Genomic DNA, 16,334 nt, shown 5'->3' with positions numbered 1-16,334 from the left:
ACGGTTAAGTCTACACAAGAGCACCTTGCTCTGATACCGTTTGAAATGCAAGTTATGCAACCCAAGAGGGGGGTGAATTGGGATTTTAAAATTTATGTAATACGATTCACACAATAATTTAATCTATTGCCTTAATCAAATAAAAAATAATAAATTCAATCAATCACAATATTAAAAGAGTAAGGGAAGAGAAAACAAATACAGAGATTTTTACGTGGTTCGGCTATCCCTGCCTACGTCCACATCTCCAAGCTCACCCGGCTTGAGGATTTCACTATCCAAGCCTCCCAAGGCTTCAAATGTTTACAATTGACTTCTAAGGTGTCAACGGACCTTTACAACAAGAGATTATCTCCTCAATCTCTTCACTCCAAGTGTTTCTCACACTTATACACTCACAATTTGATGAGAAATGAAAATCACAATAATGAAACTCTCTTTAAGAGTGGATAACAAATTATGCTCAATAATGATTCAATAAATGATTATTTGCGTTTTGGAAGCTCAATATATATTGTATGATCTTATATTTGCTTGCATTAGTTCTTAGAATGAAGTTTGAGTTGAGTTTTTATAGTTAAAGCCCGAAAACTAGCTGTTATAGACAAATTCCCGCGCCCAAGCGGTTAGCCGCTTGATTTATCCGGCTAGCCATTCAGAAACAGTGATATTACCGTTATTTTTTAATTTTGATACAGTAACATTGTTCACTAAAATTATACTTTGGCCTAAAACTTTTATAATTATACTATGACCCAAAACGTCATAAAACTTTATAAATAGGTCCAATTTCAGAATTTCTTAAGAATAGTTGACTTTCCAAAACTTTTTGAAATTATGATATGGCCACAAAGATATTATTATTTTGCAAAAAGGTCCTTTTCAATATAATGCCCATATTTTTCAAAGTTCTCAAAACCTTTTACTTTAGTCCAAAATATTCATAAATTATAGTATGGCCCAAAACATTTCAAATGTTTGTAAAAACGTCCAACTCCGAAATTTAATAATAATACTTATTAAAATCAAAGATTTCAAAACTTAGCATTTAAGTCCAAATTACTCAAATCCACAAAATGCTTTACTTTATAAAAATAAACTTTTTAGTTTATGAAAAGTATTTAATTAAATTAATCTCTTGAGCTTCTCAAATGCTAAATCATGTATCAATTAAATCATACCGGCTTTACAAGAATTTACCGCACTAATTTATTCGTTGAGCTCTAAACTTTATTCTTGATTTCGCCGTTTGTCCGTTGAGTGTTTTGAGCTTGATTTCACTTGCATAAATATTACCCTTCAAAAACTAGTGAAAATGTGAAGTACAATAATTATTAAATCACTTAATACATATGTTTGTTATCATCAAAATTACATTATGAGTAGCCCTTTAGGCTAACAACGTTTAGTGTCACAACGATGAAGGCGATTTGTAATGCTCGATATAAATATAAGGTTCGCGAATTGGGTGAACAGTCACAAATGCAACAACTGATAAGCAAATTGCATGATCATAATTACATTGATTGACATCATAGTGATGATGATACAAATTGTGTAAGAGACATATTTTGGGCATATCCTCTTACTTTTGAATTGTTAAAAGCTTTTACAAATGTTCTAATAATGGACTGCACTTATAAAGTCGACAAATATAAGTTTCTATTGTTGGAAATAGTTAGTGTCACATTAACTACAATGATATTTAATGTTGATTTTGCATATCTTGAGTCCAAGCAAGAGGATAACTATATTTGGGCATTGAAGAGATTAAAAATCATTATGCAAGATGATATGTTACCAAGTGTAATTGTGATAAAAAGAGAATTAGCTCTGATGAATGCTATTGAAAGGATATTTTCAAATGCAACTAATTTACTTTGTAGATAACTTATTTCAAGAAATGTGTTAGTTAATTGTAAGAAACTAGCTATTTGAGACTAATGAAAGATTAGAAGCCTTTAATAGCAGCTGGAATGTATTGGTGTTCTCAACCACTAAACAAGAGTACATACAACACTTGAGTATTCTTTAGAGTGATTATGCTAGATATTCGACAGCACTTGTTTATATGAAGCAGACATGACTTGATAAGTATAAAGAAAATTTTGTTACAAAATGGATAGACCTTATTATGCAATTCAGAAATATGATAGCCAATAGGTAAAAAGTATTTAATTTTCAATGATTTAATAACTAAACTCAACACCATTTTCTTTCAATATATCTTTCTATTTTTTATTTTTTGTTGGTTTATTTTTAGGGCCGGGACTACACATTCAAAATTAAAGAGGAAACTATGTTCATCCTAAGGACAAAGCTTTTATTCTTTGGTTGAGTTGCAACATACGCAAATTAAGGTATCATGTGAGAAGAGTTTGACTAATGTGCAACACCTTCAATTTTTAAAGAATAAAGAGGTTTAATTGCTAGAAATACATTAGATATGATACTTAGTGAGTAAAAAAAAACTGATTCAATTGGGTAGATGTTTCAACATGTGATTGTGTAGTTTGACACACTCATGGGTTACCATGTGCACAAAAAATTGCATATCTTAAGTGTGAAGGTCATCCAATACCTTTACTATATGTACATTCACATTGAAGGAAATTGGACTTTGTTCATACCAGCAATGAAATATCATCGAAGTTTAGTTATACTCTTGAAATGAAATTAATGGTTCTGATGATTTCAAAAAAATGCAAATAAAAATAAAATTGAAAGAGTTAGTTGATCTATCCTCAATATTTTTAATTGAGCCAACTGTTAAGGCTAAAACTTGAGGACAACATTCCCAAAAGTTTGATAAATCGACCCTTCAGGATCCATCAAGATTTAAGTATGTAGTATCTACACAGGATAATCATTCTTCAGGCCTTGTGTCTTCAAGTACAACTACAAAAAAACCATAAGGACAACGAAAAATCAGTGTTTCTTGAACAAAAGCACCAAAGCATGCTTCTTATATTGATTTATTTTCATTTGAGTTGAGGCTTTATATATGTGGTGTTAAAAATGTTGCTACAGATGGTAATTGTGGTTTTCAGGCAGTGGCTGACCTAGTAGATATTGGCGAGGATAATTGGGCATAGGTGAGGAAAAGACCTAGTTGTTGAGTGGCAAATTCATTTTGATGACTATAAAAAAGATTTTGAATATGTTGGTAGAGCAAATGAGGTGCTTCATTCACTTTTATACTTTGAGAATAACCCAAGGAGAGAGTATATCATTTCTGTCGAATATTAAAATCCTTCCATTCAGATATGTTCCATTGTCACGCGCCTTCTATAAAATCATTGCTATTAGATTTGTTAATAAAAATCATTTCATAGAGGTATATAAAACTCAAGGAATTCAAATTATGCTATAGTATCTTTATTATTGGACTAATTTTTGTATAGCTTTTTAATGTAGGTGTTCATGCTTCCAACTTCACTGATTCCTCTTATTGCAAAGCGTTTGATCAAGTACCATGAACTACGTGCAGAAGGTTGGGCAATACCATACGAAACTAATATAACTACTTTTAAGAATTTTTGTGTTTGAAGTTATTGCACAAGAAACAATTGATCTAGCTAGTCAATGACAATATTAGAAAATTTTGAGCCATTTTAATGGTCATTTTATTCCTCTCATATTTTTAAAGAAACACTTTGAAAAAGGTAGAGTTGTTTGTTTTCTTGTCTTAGATATTACTCAAGATAATAATATGTCTCCATTTTTTTTGTTAATTTGTTCGTTTTATGGCTAAAAATCTCTATTTAAATTAAATTTAAATTTTACTATTCAAGATTATGGATTAATTGCCCCAAAAATCTAGGATACTAAATTTGGACATTGTTTTTTCTCAAGAAATTATTCATGATTCTCCTTACTTAAAAAAAAAGTTTAACAAAAAAATAAATAAAAATTATAGAATGGGGTTTAAACTAGCAAGTTTTAAGTAAGAGCATTTTCATCATTGAAGAAGATGTTAAGAATTTTACAGTTATTTATAATATTTTAATGGAGTTAATAAAGTAAAGGGGGTGTGAATAGGTACTTAGAGGGGTGCCAATAGTCCCAGTCCATGTTTTATTATATTCATCTGTTGAAAATATGATTGATTGAAATAAAATAAGGTTTAATAATTTTGATGTTTAGGAGCATAAGAGATTTCGTTCCAACAATTATTCTATCAAATTTTTTTCTTACTTTAAATCTCAAACTTATTAAATATTATCGATCTAAAGGTTTTATTTCACAACAGTTATGGTAATATGATTTTTTTTTTTTTTTGGTGTTTGTACTCAATATAGATAGACTAGGTCGGAAGAGAGAGAAGATCAAGAGGCAGTACAAAGGAAATTATGGAGTTTACAAACAACATGGATAGAGAGTATTGATGCGAGCACTTCTTTGATGGAGAGAGTATTGAATTCTGGATACAGTGCATAGGTTCGTCGAGTATTTATTCAAAAATCTATGTACTCTTACACATATCTATATTTAGGAGAAAAAAAACTTGTTTCTAATTTATATTTTTAACACAAGAAACTTAAATGAGTCATCAGGAAGCTCAAACTTACATCATCAAATGCTACGACTTAGAGGGTGGTTGTTTTTTAATTTAATAACTTAAAGTGACTTACCTTAATTAATTAAGATAATCAGAAGTGTTTGTTTTTATAACTTAATAGGATTTTTCAGATAATTTGACTTAATAAAATAAGCTAATTTTTTTTTACTTTCTACTGAATGGAGAAATCTGAATCCATTAACTAATTTGCTATGTAAAAAAAATCTTTACTTTATTATTTATTTTTCATATATATCCCAAAACATGCCTATACACATTTACCCACTAATACTCTCATTTTTATTTTTTTCAGCCATCATAGAATTCTTCCTCATTCTGCTTCTTTTATCAAGTGCTTGAATCTCCTATTATCGGTAATCAAAGGTATTATTATTAATTTTTTATGTAATTATATAATATGTTTTCATAAAAAATTTATAATTCAAAAATCATTATGTATTCACTTGAACATAATTTTACTTATATATGAAAAAAATATTATGGTATTTATGTTCTCTGATATAGACATTCAAATTTATAAAGATACAAATGTAAAAGTATATATTTTTAGTCTTTAAAGTTGAAAAAATAAACTTAATCTTTATTTTAGAGATTCAGACAAAAAATAAATATATTATTCGTATTAAGATATTTACATCTATTAAGATTTTAAATCAATTCTAGTCTACTTAGATTTGAGATAAAAATAAAAAATAAATGCCACCTTAATGAGAGGGCAAGTTATAGCATTGGGTTTCAAGATCCATTGGCCGGAATTTCAGCATCGAAATTGAGTACCCAAAGCTGCTAACTGCATTGGCCGGAATAAATGTCTAGTTCGCTTGCTGATTCTTGTTAAAACTTAAAATCAAATATTTGACCGAATATACAGTTGAGAGTTAAAGAAATGGATCCACGAGATGTGATGATATTTTAGTAAACAAATATTAGAAATCACTTTGTTGGAGCTATTAATAATAATAATAATAAGTTCCTTTTATTGACTATTTTAAATTACATGATTGCACCGTGCCTCTAATGGATCAGATTTTTTAGCTAATATTCAGTAGAATTTTAAAATAATATTAAAAATTATTTATATTTAGAGTTCTAATAAATTTTAGATCTAGTTAAATAAGTGGTGACAAGTTCACAGTATGAGAATATATTTAAAAAGTGAGTAGATTGTGACAATTTTAACTAAAGCAAGCCTCCAATTGGGTCCTAACGAAACAAAACAAAACAAAAAGAGTGGTGCTATTTAAACCCCTCTTACATCATATTAAAACCCGCTATTAAGTGTACCCCATTAAATAATATTAGAAAATTCATCATAACTATTAACACCCTCTTTAATTCCAAAAATATCATTATTTCAGTTATTCTAACTAACTTTCTCTGTCCTAAAATTCAAAATATAAGTATCTTATTTCTCCTTCTCTTTCCATCAGTTTTCTCATCTTTAATTTCAATCAAATGTACATTTTAATTTAGAGTTTAAAACTAATCCTTAAGAAAATAATTGACTTATAAGAAAACTATTTAAAAAAGAGAGAAAGAGAGAAAGAGAGAGATTGTTCTTGATGTTTATGCCCTGACAATTGGATAATCATGATTCATGAGGTGCTGCAAATAAAAGATTTTTGTTTCTGTGATAGTTATTGTTGTGTAGACTAGGATAACCTACAAGTTTACAATTTTCAACTTTAATTGATGTGTTTCTTTCCTTCTTGATTTCTTTCTTCAATAAAATTAAATTCATCAGGACTGCAAAAAAAATTATGAATAATAGAACAAATTCATCTCAAAATTCTTAAAGCCAAACTCTTATTTTTGGATGTCTATGAACCAATTTCGCAAGAGTGAATTGTAGACATCCTTACAAAAATTTGTGTGTATTTGACTTCAAAAAGCTTTCTGTTGGTTGCTAATTCTTAAACTATTTGTATTCATCTGATCTTGAGATTAGCAAGAGATTATATTAATACAGTAGCATAACAGGATGGATGATGAATGCAAAAGTGTTGCCCGAAAAAAGAAAAGGTAAATTTCGCAGGAGTAGTGTAAAGAGTTGGTGGAACGAGAAATAATAATAGGTTTAAATTTTTTTAAAATGTTCTTTAATGTAATTTTATCTCAAAAGTGTTTTATTTTAACAATAAAGGGGTGTTAATAGCTCAACTCAAACAAAAAATTTGGAAAAAAAATTTTATCTGGTCGAGGCCGAATTCGAACTTGGAGTTCACCTATGGTACAAATATCCTTTCTCTTCTTGTTTTTTTTTTCTTTTTTTTTTTTTGAGATAAAATAACCAGTGAGAATATAAGTGGCAATAAGTCTATGGGCAGAGAAAGTCTTTGGTGCTCTTATGTGGTGTTTGGTTGGGAGGAGAGAATAGATGAGAGGAAAGTAATTTAAATTCTCTTTTTATTTTCATTGTTTGGTTTGACAAAATATGTAAGAATTTAATTTCCATTAAAATTTAATATCCATCATAATGTAGAATTTAAATTCCACACCAAGTAGTGAAGAATTTAAATTCATCTTCTATTGGAAAATAAAGTTTCTAAAATTACCCTTCAACTTTTTAACTTGTTTAATTCCATTAATAATTATTATTTATAATTTTATTTTATTGATTTAATATTATAAATGGACCGTTGCCGGACCACTGTTGGACTTCGCCAGACAGCCGCCGGACTTTCACCGGACCTCCACCGGAAAGGCGCTGGACCTTCGCTGGAAAGTCGTTGGACCCCTCGCCGCCGACAACCGGACTGCCATTATATATATATATATATATATATATATATATATATAACTAATATAAATAGCTTAATATTTAAGGAAAATGATAAATTTGTCTAAAGAAAAAAATTATAATTCTTTTCCTTATCAAATTTTATATCAAACCAAATAACAAAATCTAATTTCACTACTCTTCTCCATTACTTTCTTCTCCCTTTTTCTCCATTCCACTCTTTTCCTCTCCTCCTTTTTCTTCAAACCAAACATGACCTTATAGTATTGTTTTTTTTCCAATTCACTATTTACCATATTAACATACATATTATTATGATTGATTGAAATAAATGGATAATGATCAATGTTCTAAAAATACCCGAAAATTTTTGTGATGGTCATGGGCAACATGTTTTAAACTTTTCGATTGAATGCATCTGAAAGTGGGCGATGCATAGGATATTTTGGGATTTTAATAGTAAAGCCCAAATAAATCTATAATTTACGGGTCGGGGTATGGGCTGATGCTCAACACAAAGTAACTCCGGTCTTTAGGTCTTTTCACCTCGCTAACGCTTAACCCTAAGGATGAGAAATGTTCCACTATTTATAGACAATTAGACATGGTTCAGCGACTTCACTCTTCGCTCTTAGGTATCTCATGGCTGTGCGCCAAAGTCTGGTCTCGGGATTTGTCACTTTAAAGGATGAAGGTGGCGAAGCACAGAAAATAAAAATTTTAAATGGGTCTAAAACTTCTGCTCTGGATGCAATCTCTCTGATCCGAGGGCTTTGTTTTAGGATTCGACACATTTTTAGGTTCTGTTCTTGGGTTCAGTGTTCTTTTATTTTTGATTTTTTTTTTTATAATAAAATCTGTGCACAATAAGCCGATGCTCTGGAATTAATATATATAGAGATGAAGGTAGCATGGTTATGTGCACAGAAATTGATTTGGGTCTGCATGTCTGCCCCTAATGATCTCTGATTTGGGGGCCTGGTTATGACCTACATTTTTTATTTTTTAATTCGTCTATCGTTTTATTTTGTATATGATTTAGTGCTGTGGAGTTCTTATCCTTTTATTAGACACTGGTAATCAACAATCAAGGATTTAGAGGAAGGATAAGAAATTCCGTTTGTGATTTAATGAAACTTCTGAAGTTGTAATAAGTATGTATGTGAAGAACTTGAAGTTGACAATTCACTTCAGAAGAGTTTTGTTAGATTTGGGATGTGGATGTCGTGGTAGTTTTGAGTTTTAGATGGGGGGATTTGAACTGAGCTGGTGATACTTGATAGATTTATCATTATTACAAATTAACACTTTCCTTTAGATTTTACCTGTAACGAGGTTTTTATGGCATGTTTGGTTTCAAGAAATATAAGGAAAGAGGAAAGGAAAAGGAGGAGAGTGGAAACAAGAAATATAAGAAGAAAAAAAAAGAGAAGAGGAAAGGAGAATGGAATGAAATAAAAAGAGAAAAATGAATTGTTCTGTTCAACCAAAACACTAAAAACGAAATTGGCTCTCTTCTTTGCTCATTTTTTTTTCTTCCCTTTCCTTTTCATCCGTCTCCTCTGTTACTATTTTTTTTTTCAACCAAACGTGAAGTTGGGTATTTTCATCTGATGGTCAGGTTCAAGTATCACCAGGTGGATGGACGATCCACGCCGGAGTTAGGTCGCCATTGTTTGATTTAGTCGCCGGAAGGCATAAAGACTGACTACCGATATGACTAGTATTTGAATAATTGGCTGAACTTGTGTTTACCTTGAACTGGAGAATTTACCATTAAAGACTAAGAATTCATGGAGAATTTACCATTAAAGAACAAGAATTCATAAAGAATTTTACTTGTCAGTTGTAAATACAATATCCTCGTTGATGGGAAAGCAATATAAAAATTAAAGTAGTTTAATTTTCATGCAATGCGTTGCCTTGATTAGGCATCCTCCGCAAATTCATTCTTAATTAAGCTGCCTTATTCAATTGAAAACCTACATGTCTCGTAATTGGGCTTCGATCCTTGTCCCTATCTATCTAAGTCCGAGCCCAACCCGATCAATGAAATTAAAAGCCCGATCTTAAAAAAAACTCATTTATGTTAATTTTATTTATGTTACTTTACAATTTTTGTTCTCTTTCTAGTTACAAAACCATGAATATAAAATAAAAGAAATGATTTTTCTAACTTAAAATAATTCACAAAATAATATGTAAAATATACAATATAATTAATTACAAAATAATTCACAAAACAACCAAATTAATAAGAATGATTTTTTACAATTCCAATCTAACATTAAAAACACACAATGCAATTAAATTTAAAACACATGATTCAATTCTACACACAATTCAATTTCACAAGGACCACAATCATTTTTTTTTTTAAATATAGGGTTGGGTTGGGTCGACTTAAGCTCGACCTTGACCCGAAATTTGATCGGACCTAAAAATTTTGGTTCGAGCTCGATTCGAAATCTGAACATTCGGGCCAAAGCCCGAAATATTAGAGTCGGGTTAGTCGAGCCAAAATTAGGGTCGGATCAAATATATTACAAAATCTATATTGAAAGAAAAATATATTATTAATAATTTTTTGGGGGGAAAAAAGAAGAAAAGCTATTTTCATTATTTTGTGTTTATTTTCGCATTTAATAGCATGGAAACGACTAAGTTACAAAATCTGTTAGAGACAGACAGTAGATCTGAGGCGTTCGATGAGGAGCGAGAAAGAACAAGAAGATTTAACGGTTAGAAACAGAGGAAAACAAAATTCTAGATTCGTGGGAAACCGACTTAATTAGGTTAATGTGCAACCGGAGGTAAGCAGTAACAAAAGGTCATGTGTTTAAGGAATTGTCACGTGGTTGAAGACAAATATCACCCCATGAACTCCACTTAGGACATCACCAAAAGACTCTTTAAATAAAATTTTATTACTTATTTGAAGAGTTACATCAACATTTAAGGTTTCAAAAGACACTCCAATTAAGATTCTTCAAAATAAGAAATTGTCCACTCTCTTCAAATTTAAAAAATTACTTTCTCTATTTTTAATTTATATTTTATTACTTTTTATTGAAGAAAAAGAGAAATGTGATTTAATTATTAATGACTTTTTTTAAAAAAATAATTATTTAATTAAAATAATATTAACTCATTTATATTTGAAGAGTATTTTAGAAAATAATATCTTTTTTTACTCATCTATTTATCACATAAATAAGTAATAAAATAAATGAATATTTAAAGAGTAAAATTGATAGTTTTTTTTGAGATGCTCTTAGTTTATCGGTAAAGAGTAATTAAGACCAAATTGATAAGTAAGCAAACGTTCTCGAAAGAAATTGCTAGTCGTTTCAGTTGATTAAGCAAAAATATCTTTGATTCCATCCATATTCGGAAACAGGAGCGTGTTCGACCCATTTTCCTCGGACGTCTGGGCGCCCTTTGGGTTCTCCAGCAATGAGGTGTCAACATTTGCCAGTGCTCAAGTCGATTGGAAAGAAACCCTGGAAGCTCATGTTTTCAAGGCGGATCTTCCGGGGCTCAGGAAAGAGGAAGTGAAGGTTGAAGTTGAGGACGAGAGAGTCCTTCAGATCAGCGGCGAGAGGAGCGTCGAGAAGGAAGACAAGAACAACAAATGGCACCATGTTGAGAGGGGCCGCGGCAAGTTCCTGAGGAGGTTCCGGTTGCTTGAAAATGCCAAGATCGATCAAGTCAAGGCATCAATGGAGAATGGTGTCTTCACTGTTACTGAACCTACTCCCAAAAGATAACAATTCTATTCAGTCTAAACATATGTAGCAGAACATAAAAAAAAAAAATTTAATTACTTTCAACCAAGATGCCTAGAATTAAAAATTTGCAACCCCAGCATATTACCTTTCTCTTACGAATTTGACCAGCGACTACCTGGACGTCGATATCGGCGACAAGGCACTCGCGATCGGATGCGAGAAGCGAGGGGCCCACGTCCCAAGCAGCGTCGACTATATCACCTTCATCTCAGCCATTTCGATTGCACAAAAATTGGATGGTGGATGTTGAGACAATGCTGATGCACAAGATGCAACGTGGCATCTCTTGCTGTAGCAAAGTCCAATTATAAATTCCAAACCCTACAACCATTCACAGTACGTTTGGATTTTTAGAACACGGCCCATCATGTAATTTATCTCAGAATATGGCCCATGTTCCAAATTCACTGACTGGTTACCGGTCAGCAACTGGGAGGAAATTATTTTGTCACCGGCAAAAACCGGAATGCTTGGTTGCAAATATAATCTCCCATTCCATCCACCGTCCACGTGCCACGCAGCCATGTATCATCTTGTCAACTCACAATACGTTACTTGTAGAATCTGCAAGGGAGACAGGTCCTAATAGCATTACTATTAGTAATAAATTTCAGATTTCAGCTTTTGTTGTCACGAAAAGAAAATGATACTTGCCCAAGGTCAAACTCCGAAATTTAAACGCAGTATTTTATTAAAGTTAAAGATGATGTTGTTTTTGCTTGCCAAATATTTTCCTTAGTCTTTTTTTATGGAGCTCCACCTAAGTATTTTCCCTTGTCTTTCCTTCGTTGATCGAGCTCCAGCCACAACCAAATATTTTCTCTTTTATTTCCTTCATCGATTGAGCTCCAGCCACAACCAAATATTTTCCCTTTCCCTCGTCGATCGAGCTCCAACCACCAACTCCAGCCACAACCAAATATTTTCTCTTTCATTTCCTTCGTCGATCGAGCTCCAGCCACAACCAAATATTTCCCCTTTCTTTCGTCGATCGAGCTCTAACCACCAGCTCTAGCCACAACAAAATATTTCCCCTTTCCTTCTTCGATCCAGCCACAGCCTGAAATTTCCATTCACAATCCACAATCCGCACCTGAAATTGCCATTCATAATCCACAAGTCATAGCTCAAGATTCAAATTGAAACAACTCAGGATTCAAGCAAAAAACATCGCAGCATAAGCTTATTACCCATTATATTAACCCAATTTAACAACGGCAATGGCTTCGCAAATTAAAACAACAAAATTCAAGCTTTGAAAATAATCTACTGCCAAAGAAGATAGTACCTTACCTTATGGCAAAGCCACGTAGAATTAAAACTCATTTTTCAAGGGTAAATGCTGCAACTCAATTCTTTTTGTTTCTTTACATCTTCGCAGCCAAAGAAGACAGTACCTTACCTTGTTCAAGCTTTTGCTTTTGCTTAATCTAAACCAAATCCTATCAGATTGAAGGAAAGAATAATAGTTTAAGGGTTTTGCAGGCCGGTTCTATCGTTGGGGTTGAGTGGTGAAATGAAGAGGAAGAGAAAGCCATTCGTTGAGTGGTGAAATGAAGAGGAAGGGAAAGCCATTGGTGGGGGAAACTTGAAGCAAAACGATGTCGTATTGGTTAAAATTAAAACAAAAATAATTCACAAAACGTGTTGTTTTTTATAAGGTTTCGAGGTTTGACTCGGGCAAACATCAGTGCTATTGTCGTCAAATAACCATTTTGGTGACTGTGCATCTTTTGAAGTCTCCAAGATATATTATTCATTATTCAATAATTCTCAATAAATTAAAGAGGAGGATTGAGAGAGTGTGGGTTGTAGGCCATTGCAGCCTACAACGAACCCAAGCTAGAGTTATATCTTGGAAACTTTTCTTAACACCCCTTAAAAAATCAAGGGATATTATCATTTTACTACCGATATATCATGTTAATATCATGATTTATTGAAAAGTATATTTTACTATCAAATATTTTCTCCGTTATTAATTTACCACCATTCCATTAAAAAAAAGTTAATGTTTAATTGAAAATGAGTTAAAAATCGATTTTACCCCAAAAAAAGGACAATTTTACCCTTTGAGAAGAAAGAAATAATTAACAAAAATAAGATTTAGAAAACAACTAAAAATTGTAATTAATAAATATAATGAACAACATGCAGATTTATGATAAACGACAAAGAAAATAATTTATAAAAAATTATGCTTCAAAATTAAAATTAAAATTTATGAAATTCAAGTATTAATCACAATTAAAAATAATAACAATTTAATTAAGAAAAAAAATTAATGAGAGAGAGGGGCTGATTCTAGGGTTATCAATTTCCTAATTCTTTAATTATTTTCCTTGAAAATTTTTGCTTTGTTTTATTGTTTATTTTACATTTGCAACACAATGTTTTGATTTCAACATGAAATGTCTTTGATGTCCTAATGACATCAGTAAAATATCAGTAAATTTTTTAACGTTTTTAACGGAAGAGTGGTAAATTGATAATTGTCCAAACGTTTGGTAGTAAAATGTATTTTTTAACAAACCATGGTATTGACGCGATATGTCAGAATAACTTTGGTGGTAAATGATAATATCCCAAAAAATCAATAATGTTATACTTATTTAGATACTTAGTTCGGATATTAATTAATGTGTCAACAATAATGTAATGTCATGTGTGTAAGTGTGAGTGTGTGTCCATACGCATGAGGTTATTAAAGTTATATTAGTGAGAAAATTTATCTGTTAAAACTTTGAAATAATAATAACAATACAATTAATCAAGCACACAATTTAAAAGATTTATAAAAATTTTTTAGTTTTAGTGATTGTCCTTATGAACAAATAGACCGTGAAGCCCATATGGAACCCGCCTAGGCAACTTAACGGCTGCGACAATATCTAGATTTGGTGATTTGGCATCCATTACAAGAAATTTTGATTCCTCATGAATCTCATCATGAATATAAGTCACTACAAATCCATCATCTTCATCAGCAGCATCCAGATGATCTTCATTTCTTGGAACAAATAATGGCTCCCCTCCGAAGCAACTGGGTCCGTAAAATCTTCTTGAGACTTCAATTTCCTTTTCTAGATCAATCTTTACAACTCCTTCCATTTTAGGAATTTCTTTACCCACTCCCATAAAAACATAGCGATTTTTTTTCCCAATATAGGAAGAATTTATGGACCCCAACTCCAAATTTCTTGTTGATAAAATATTTCTAAAAACATGTCCTGTTCTCAAGTTGATTCTCACCTTCTCCAGTGAGAAATGGACCATGTCTATTTTGTGAAAAAGATTTTCAATGGATGTAGCAGTAGTTGCAATAAGAACAATCTCATCATCTCCATTTTCCCAAGCATTGAAGACATGCATTGCATTAAACCCCGGAACATTAAACCACTTCATCTCGGCATCACTTGTTGCATACTTCAATATGATCCCAATTCTAGGGATTTTTTCCGGATCAAAAACCGTCGGCATGCCTTTTCCCAACATCACATTTGCTGCTGAAACGGCTAATTGTGTCTCTGAGAAAATAGCGAACCTCTTGGTTATAGCAAAGTCATGGATGAAAGTTGGTAGATTTATGGACAATATAGGCACATCCTTTTGCTTAATACTATTTGCATCAAAGCGGAAGAACGTAAGATGAGGGGAAAAAACGGGGCTAAATTTGAAAGCAAAAGTCTCCTTTGTGGTAATGTCTGTCTTTGGATGAGCAGTCATGCTTGCAAATAATGCTTCATCAAAATCCCATCTCCCTACAGTTTCAACATCGCCTTCTCGAGTAGAGTTTATGATGTAGGGTAAATCGGACTCACCAAGAGCAAGAAGCTTAGATGAAAAGAAAGCAAGACTTGTATTGGCCAAACCAAATCCTTTCTTGAGATTTATGTGACCCATCAACACTCTTGCTACCGCTGCAACACATTGAATGATATCCGCAATCCCGTAAATTCCTGACAACATGTTGGGAAAAATTTGGCAACCGGCATCTCTCTCGAGCTTGTATTTGTAAGTCTTGACGTAGCGGTTAGTGTAAATTGCACGCCCTTTAGATAATTGCACCGAATGAAGCATGCCATCACCTTCAAAGAAGTGGAGAGGGCCACGTGGCATGTGTTGTGGGTTTGGTCCGTTTCGGATGTACGTTCCAGTTAGAGAGTCCGGAAGCCTGCCATCAACCACTGGGCACTCGGTGGGGCCAAGCTCGTCCACCGGAGCAAAGTTTCCAGTGAAGACATGCTTTGGATCAACAGAAGGATGAAGAGGACGATCAATAATGTTTGTAAACAATGATGGTGAGGATTTGGTGTCGCAGGATGAATTTTTTTTCATTGAAGACTGTATGGGAACACATCTTTTTGGCTTTTGAAAAGGAAGGAATGGGATAATTTGTTCATTGGTGTGATTGTAATAGGTGATCTTTGGTTTTGGAGGATGATTGTATGATATCTTTAAGGACGAGTAATTCATGTGATCCATTCTTTAGGTAGAGATGCTTTTTATTATTTGGGTTAGTGCATGAGCCTATTAGCAAGAAACATATTATTTATTTTCACTGAGATTTGAACAGTTTATCTTATTTGACAAAATATGAGATATTTTACAATCAAATGATAGTAATATTACGATTACTCAGTTGGATTAATATTAATATGACAAAATAATATTATTTTGTTGTTGTGCCACTGATATCTCAGTCATTTCTACGACTTTAATTGGTTTTATTATTCATTATTTTATAAGTTTAGCCAATGAATAATATATGAGATGTTATATAATTAGAAAATAAACTAAGTATCTAAACTAATATTAGTTATATGAGATTAGGGATAGCAATGGAGTAGGGTGGGGTGGGGTGGGGGAGGGGAGGCCTACCTCATTCCCCGGCCTCCCCTCGCCCACGCCATTAAAAATTTTGACTTCATTCCCCACCTTATTCCCTAATAAATTTAGTGGGGTGGGGATGGGGAATCCCCGCGTGGGGAATGATTTCTGCATTCCCACCCCATTACCCATTTATTTATTTAATAGCAAACATAGATACATGATTTTAATAAATTAAAAATTAAAAACTTAAATAAAACCATTACCACATTATAAAGTATTTAAATTATTTAAGAAAATCTCCAAATATTTGAAACAATATCTCAAAATGATATCAAAATTGAAAAATGTTTGAAGAGAGCAGTATCTTACGAGAGAAAAAAAAAACAAT

The 16,334-nt window shown here is 32.2% G+C and overlaps 2 protein-coding genes and 1 non-coding gene across 3 annotated transcripts; 2 read left to right on the top strand and 1 right to left on the bottom strand.

Annotated features, from left to right (window-relative positions):
- Positions 1 to 8,220: 8,220 nt before the first annotated feature.
- Positions 8,221 to 8,319, top strand: LOC112096586. Its single transcript, XR_002904487.1, has one exon. It is a non-coding gene; the product is annotated as a small nucleolar RNA snoR100 (small nucleolar RNA).
- Positions 8,320 to 9,972: 1,653 nt separating this feature from the next.
- LOC18033910 (17.6 kDa class I heat shock protein) lies at positions 9,973 to 11,092 on the top strand. Its single transcript, XM_006423985.2, has 2 exons — positions 9,973 to 10,063; positions 10,686 to 11,092. The coding sequence occupies exons 1-2, from the start codon at positions 9,973 to 9,975 to the stop codon at positions 11,090 to 11,092; spliced, it is 498 nt and encodes a 165-aa protein (XP_006424048.2).
- A 2,832-nt stretch (positions 11,093 to 13,924) lies between these two features.
- On the bottom strand, positions 13,925 to 15,598 carry LOC18034858 (probable carotenoid cleavage dioxygenase 4, chloroplastic). The gene has a single exon (XM_006423984.2). The coding sequence runs from the start codon at positions 15,596 to 15,598 to the stop codon at positions 13,925 to 13,927; it is 1,674 nt and encodes a 557-aa protein (XP_006424047.2).
- Between the last annotated feature and the right edge of the window lie 736 nt (positions 15,599 to 16,334).

This window comes from Citrus clementina, unplaced genomic scaffold (assembly GCF_000493195.1).
Source record: "Citrus clementina cultivar Clemenules unplaced genomic scaffold, Citrus_clementina_v1.0 scaffold_8, whole genome shotgun sequence".
Lineage (NCBI taxonomy): Eukaryota > Viridiplantae > Streptophyta > Magnoliopsida > Sapindales > Rutaceae > Citrus > Citrus x clementina.
This window is presented reverse-complemented; position numbering and strand designations above follow the sequence as displayed.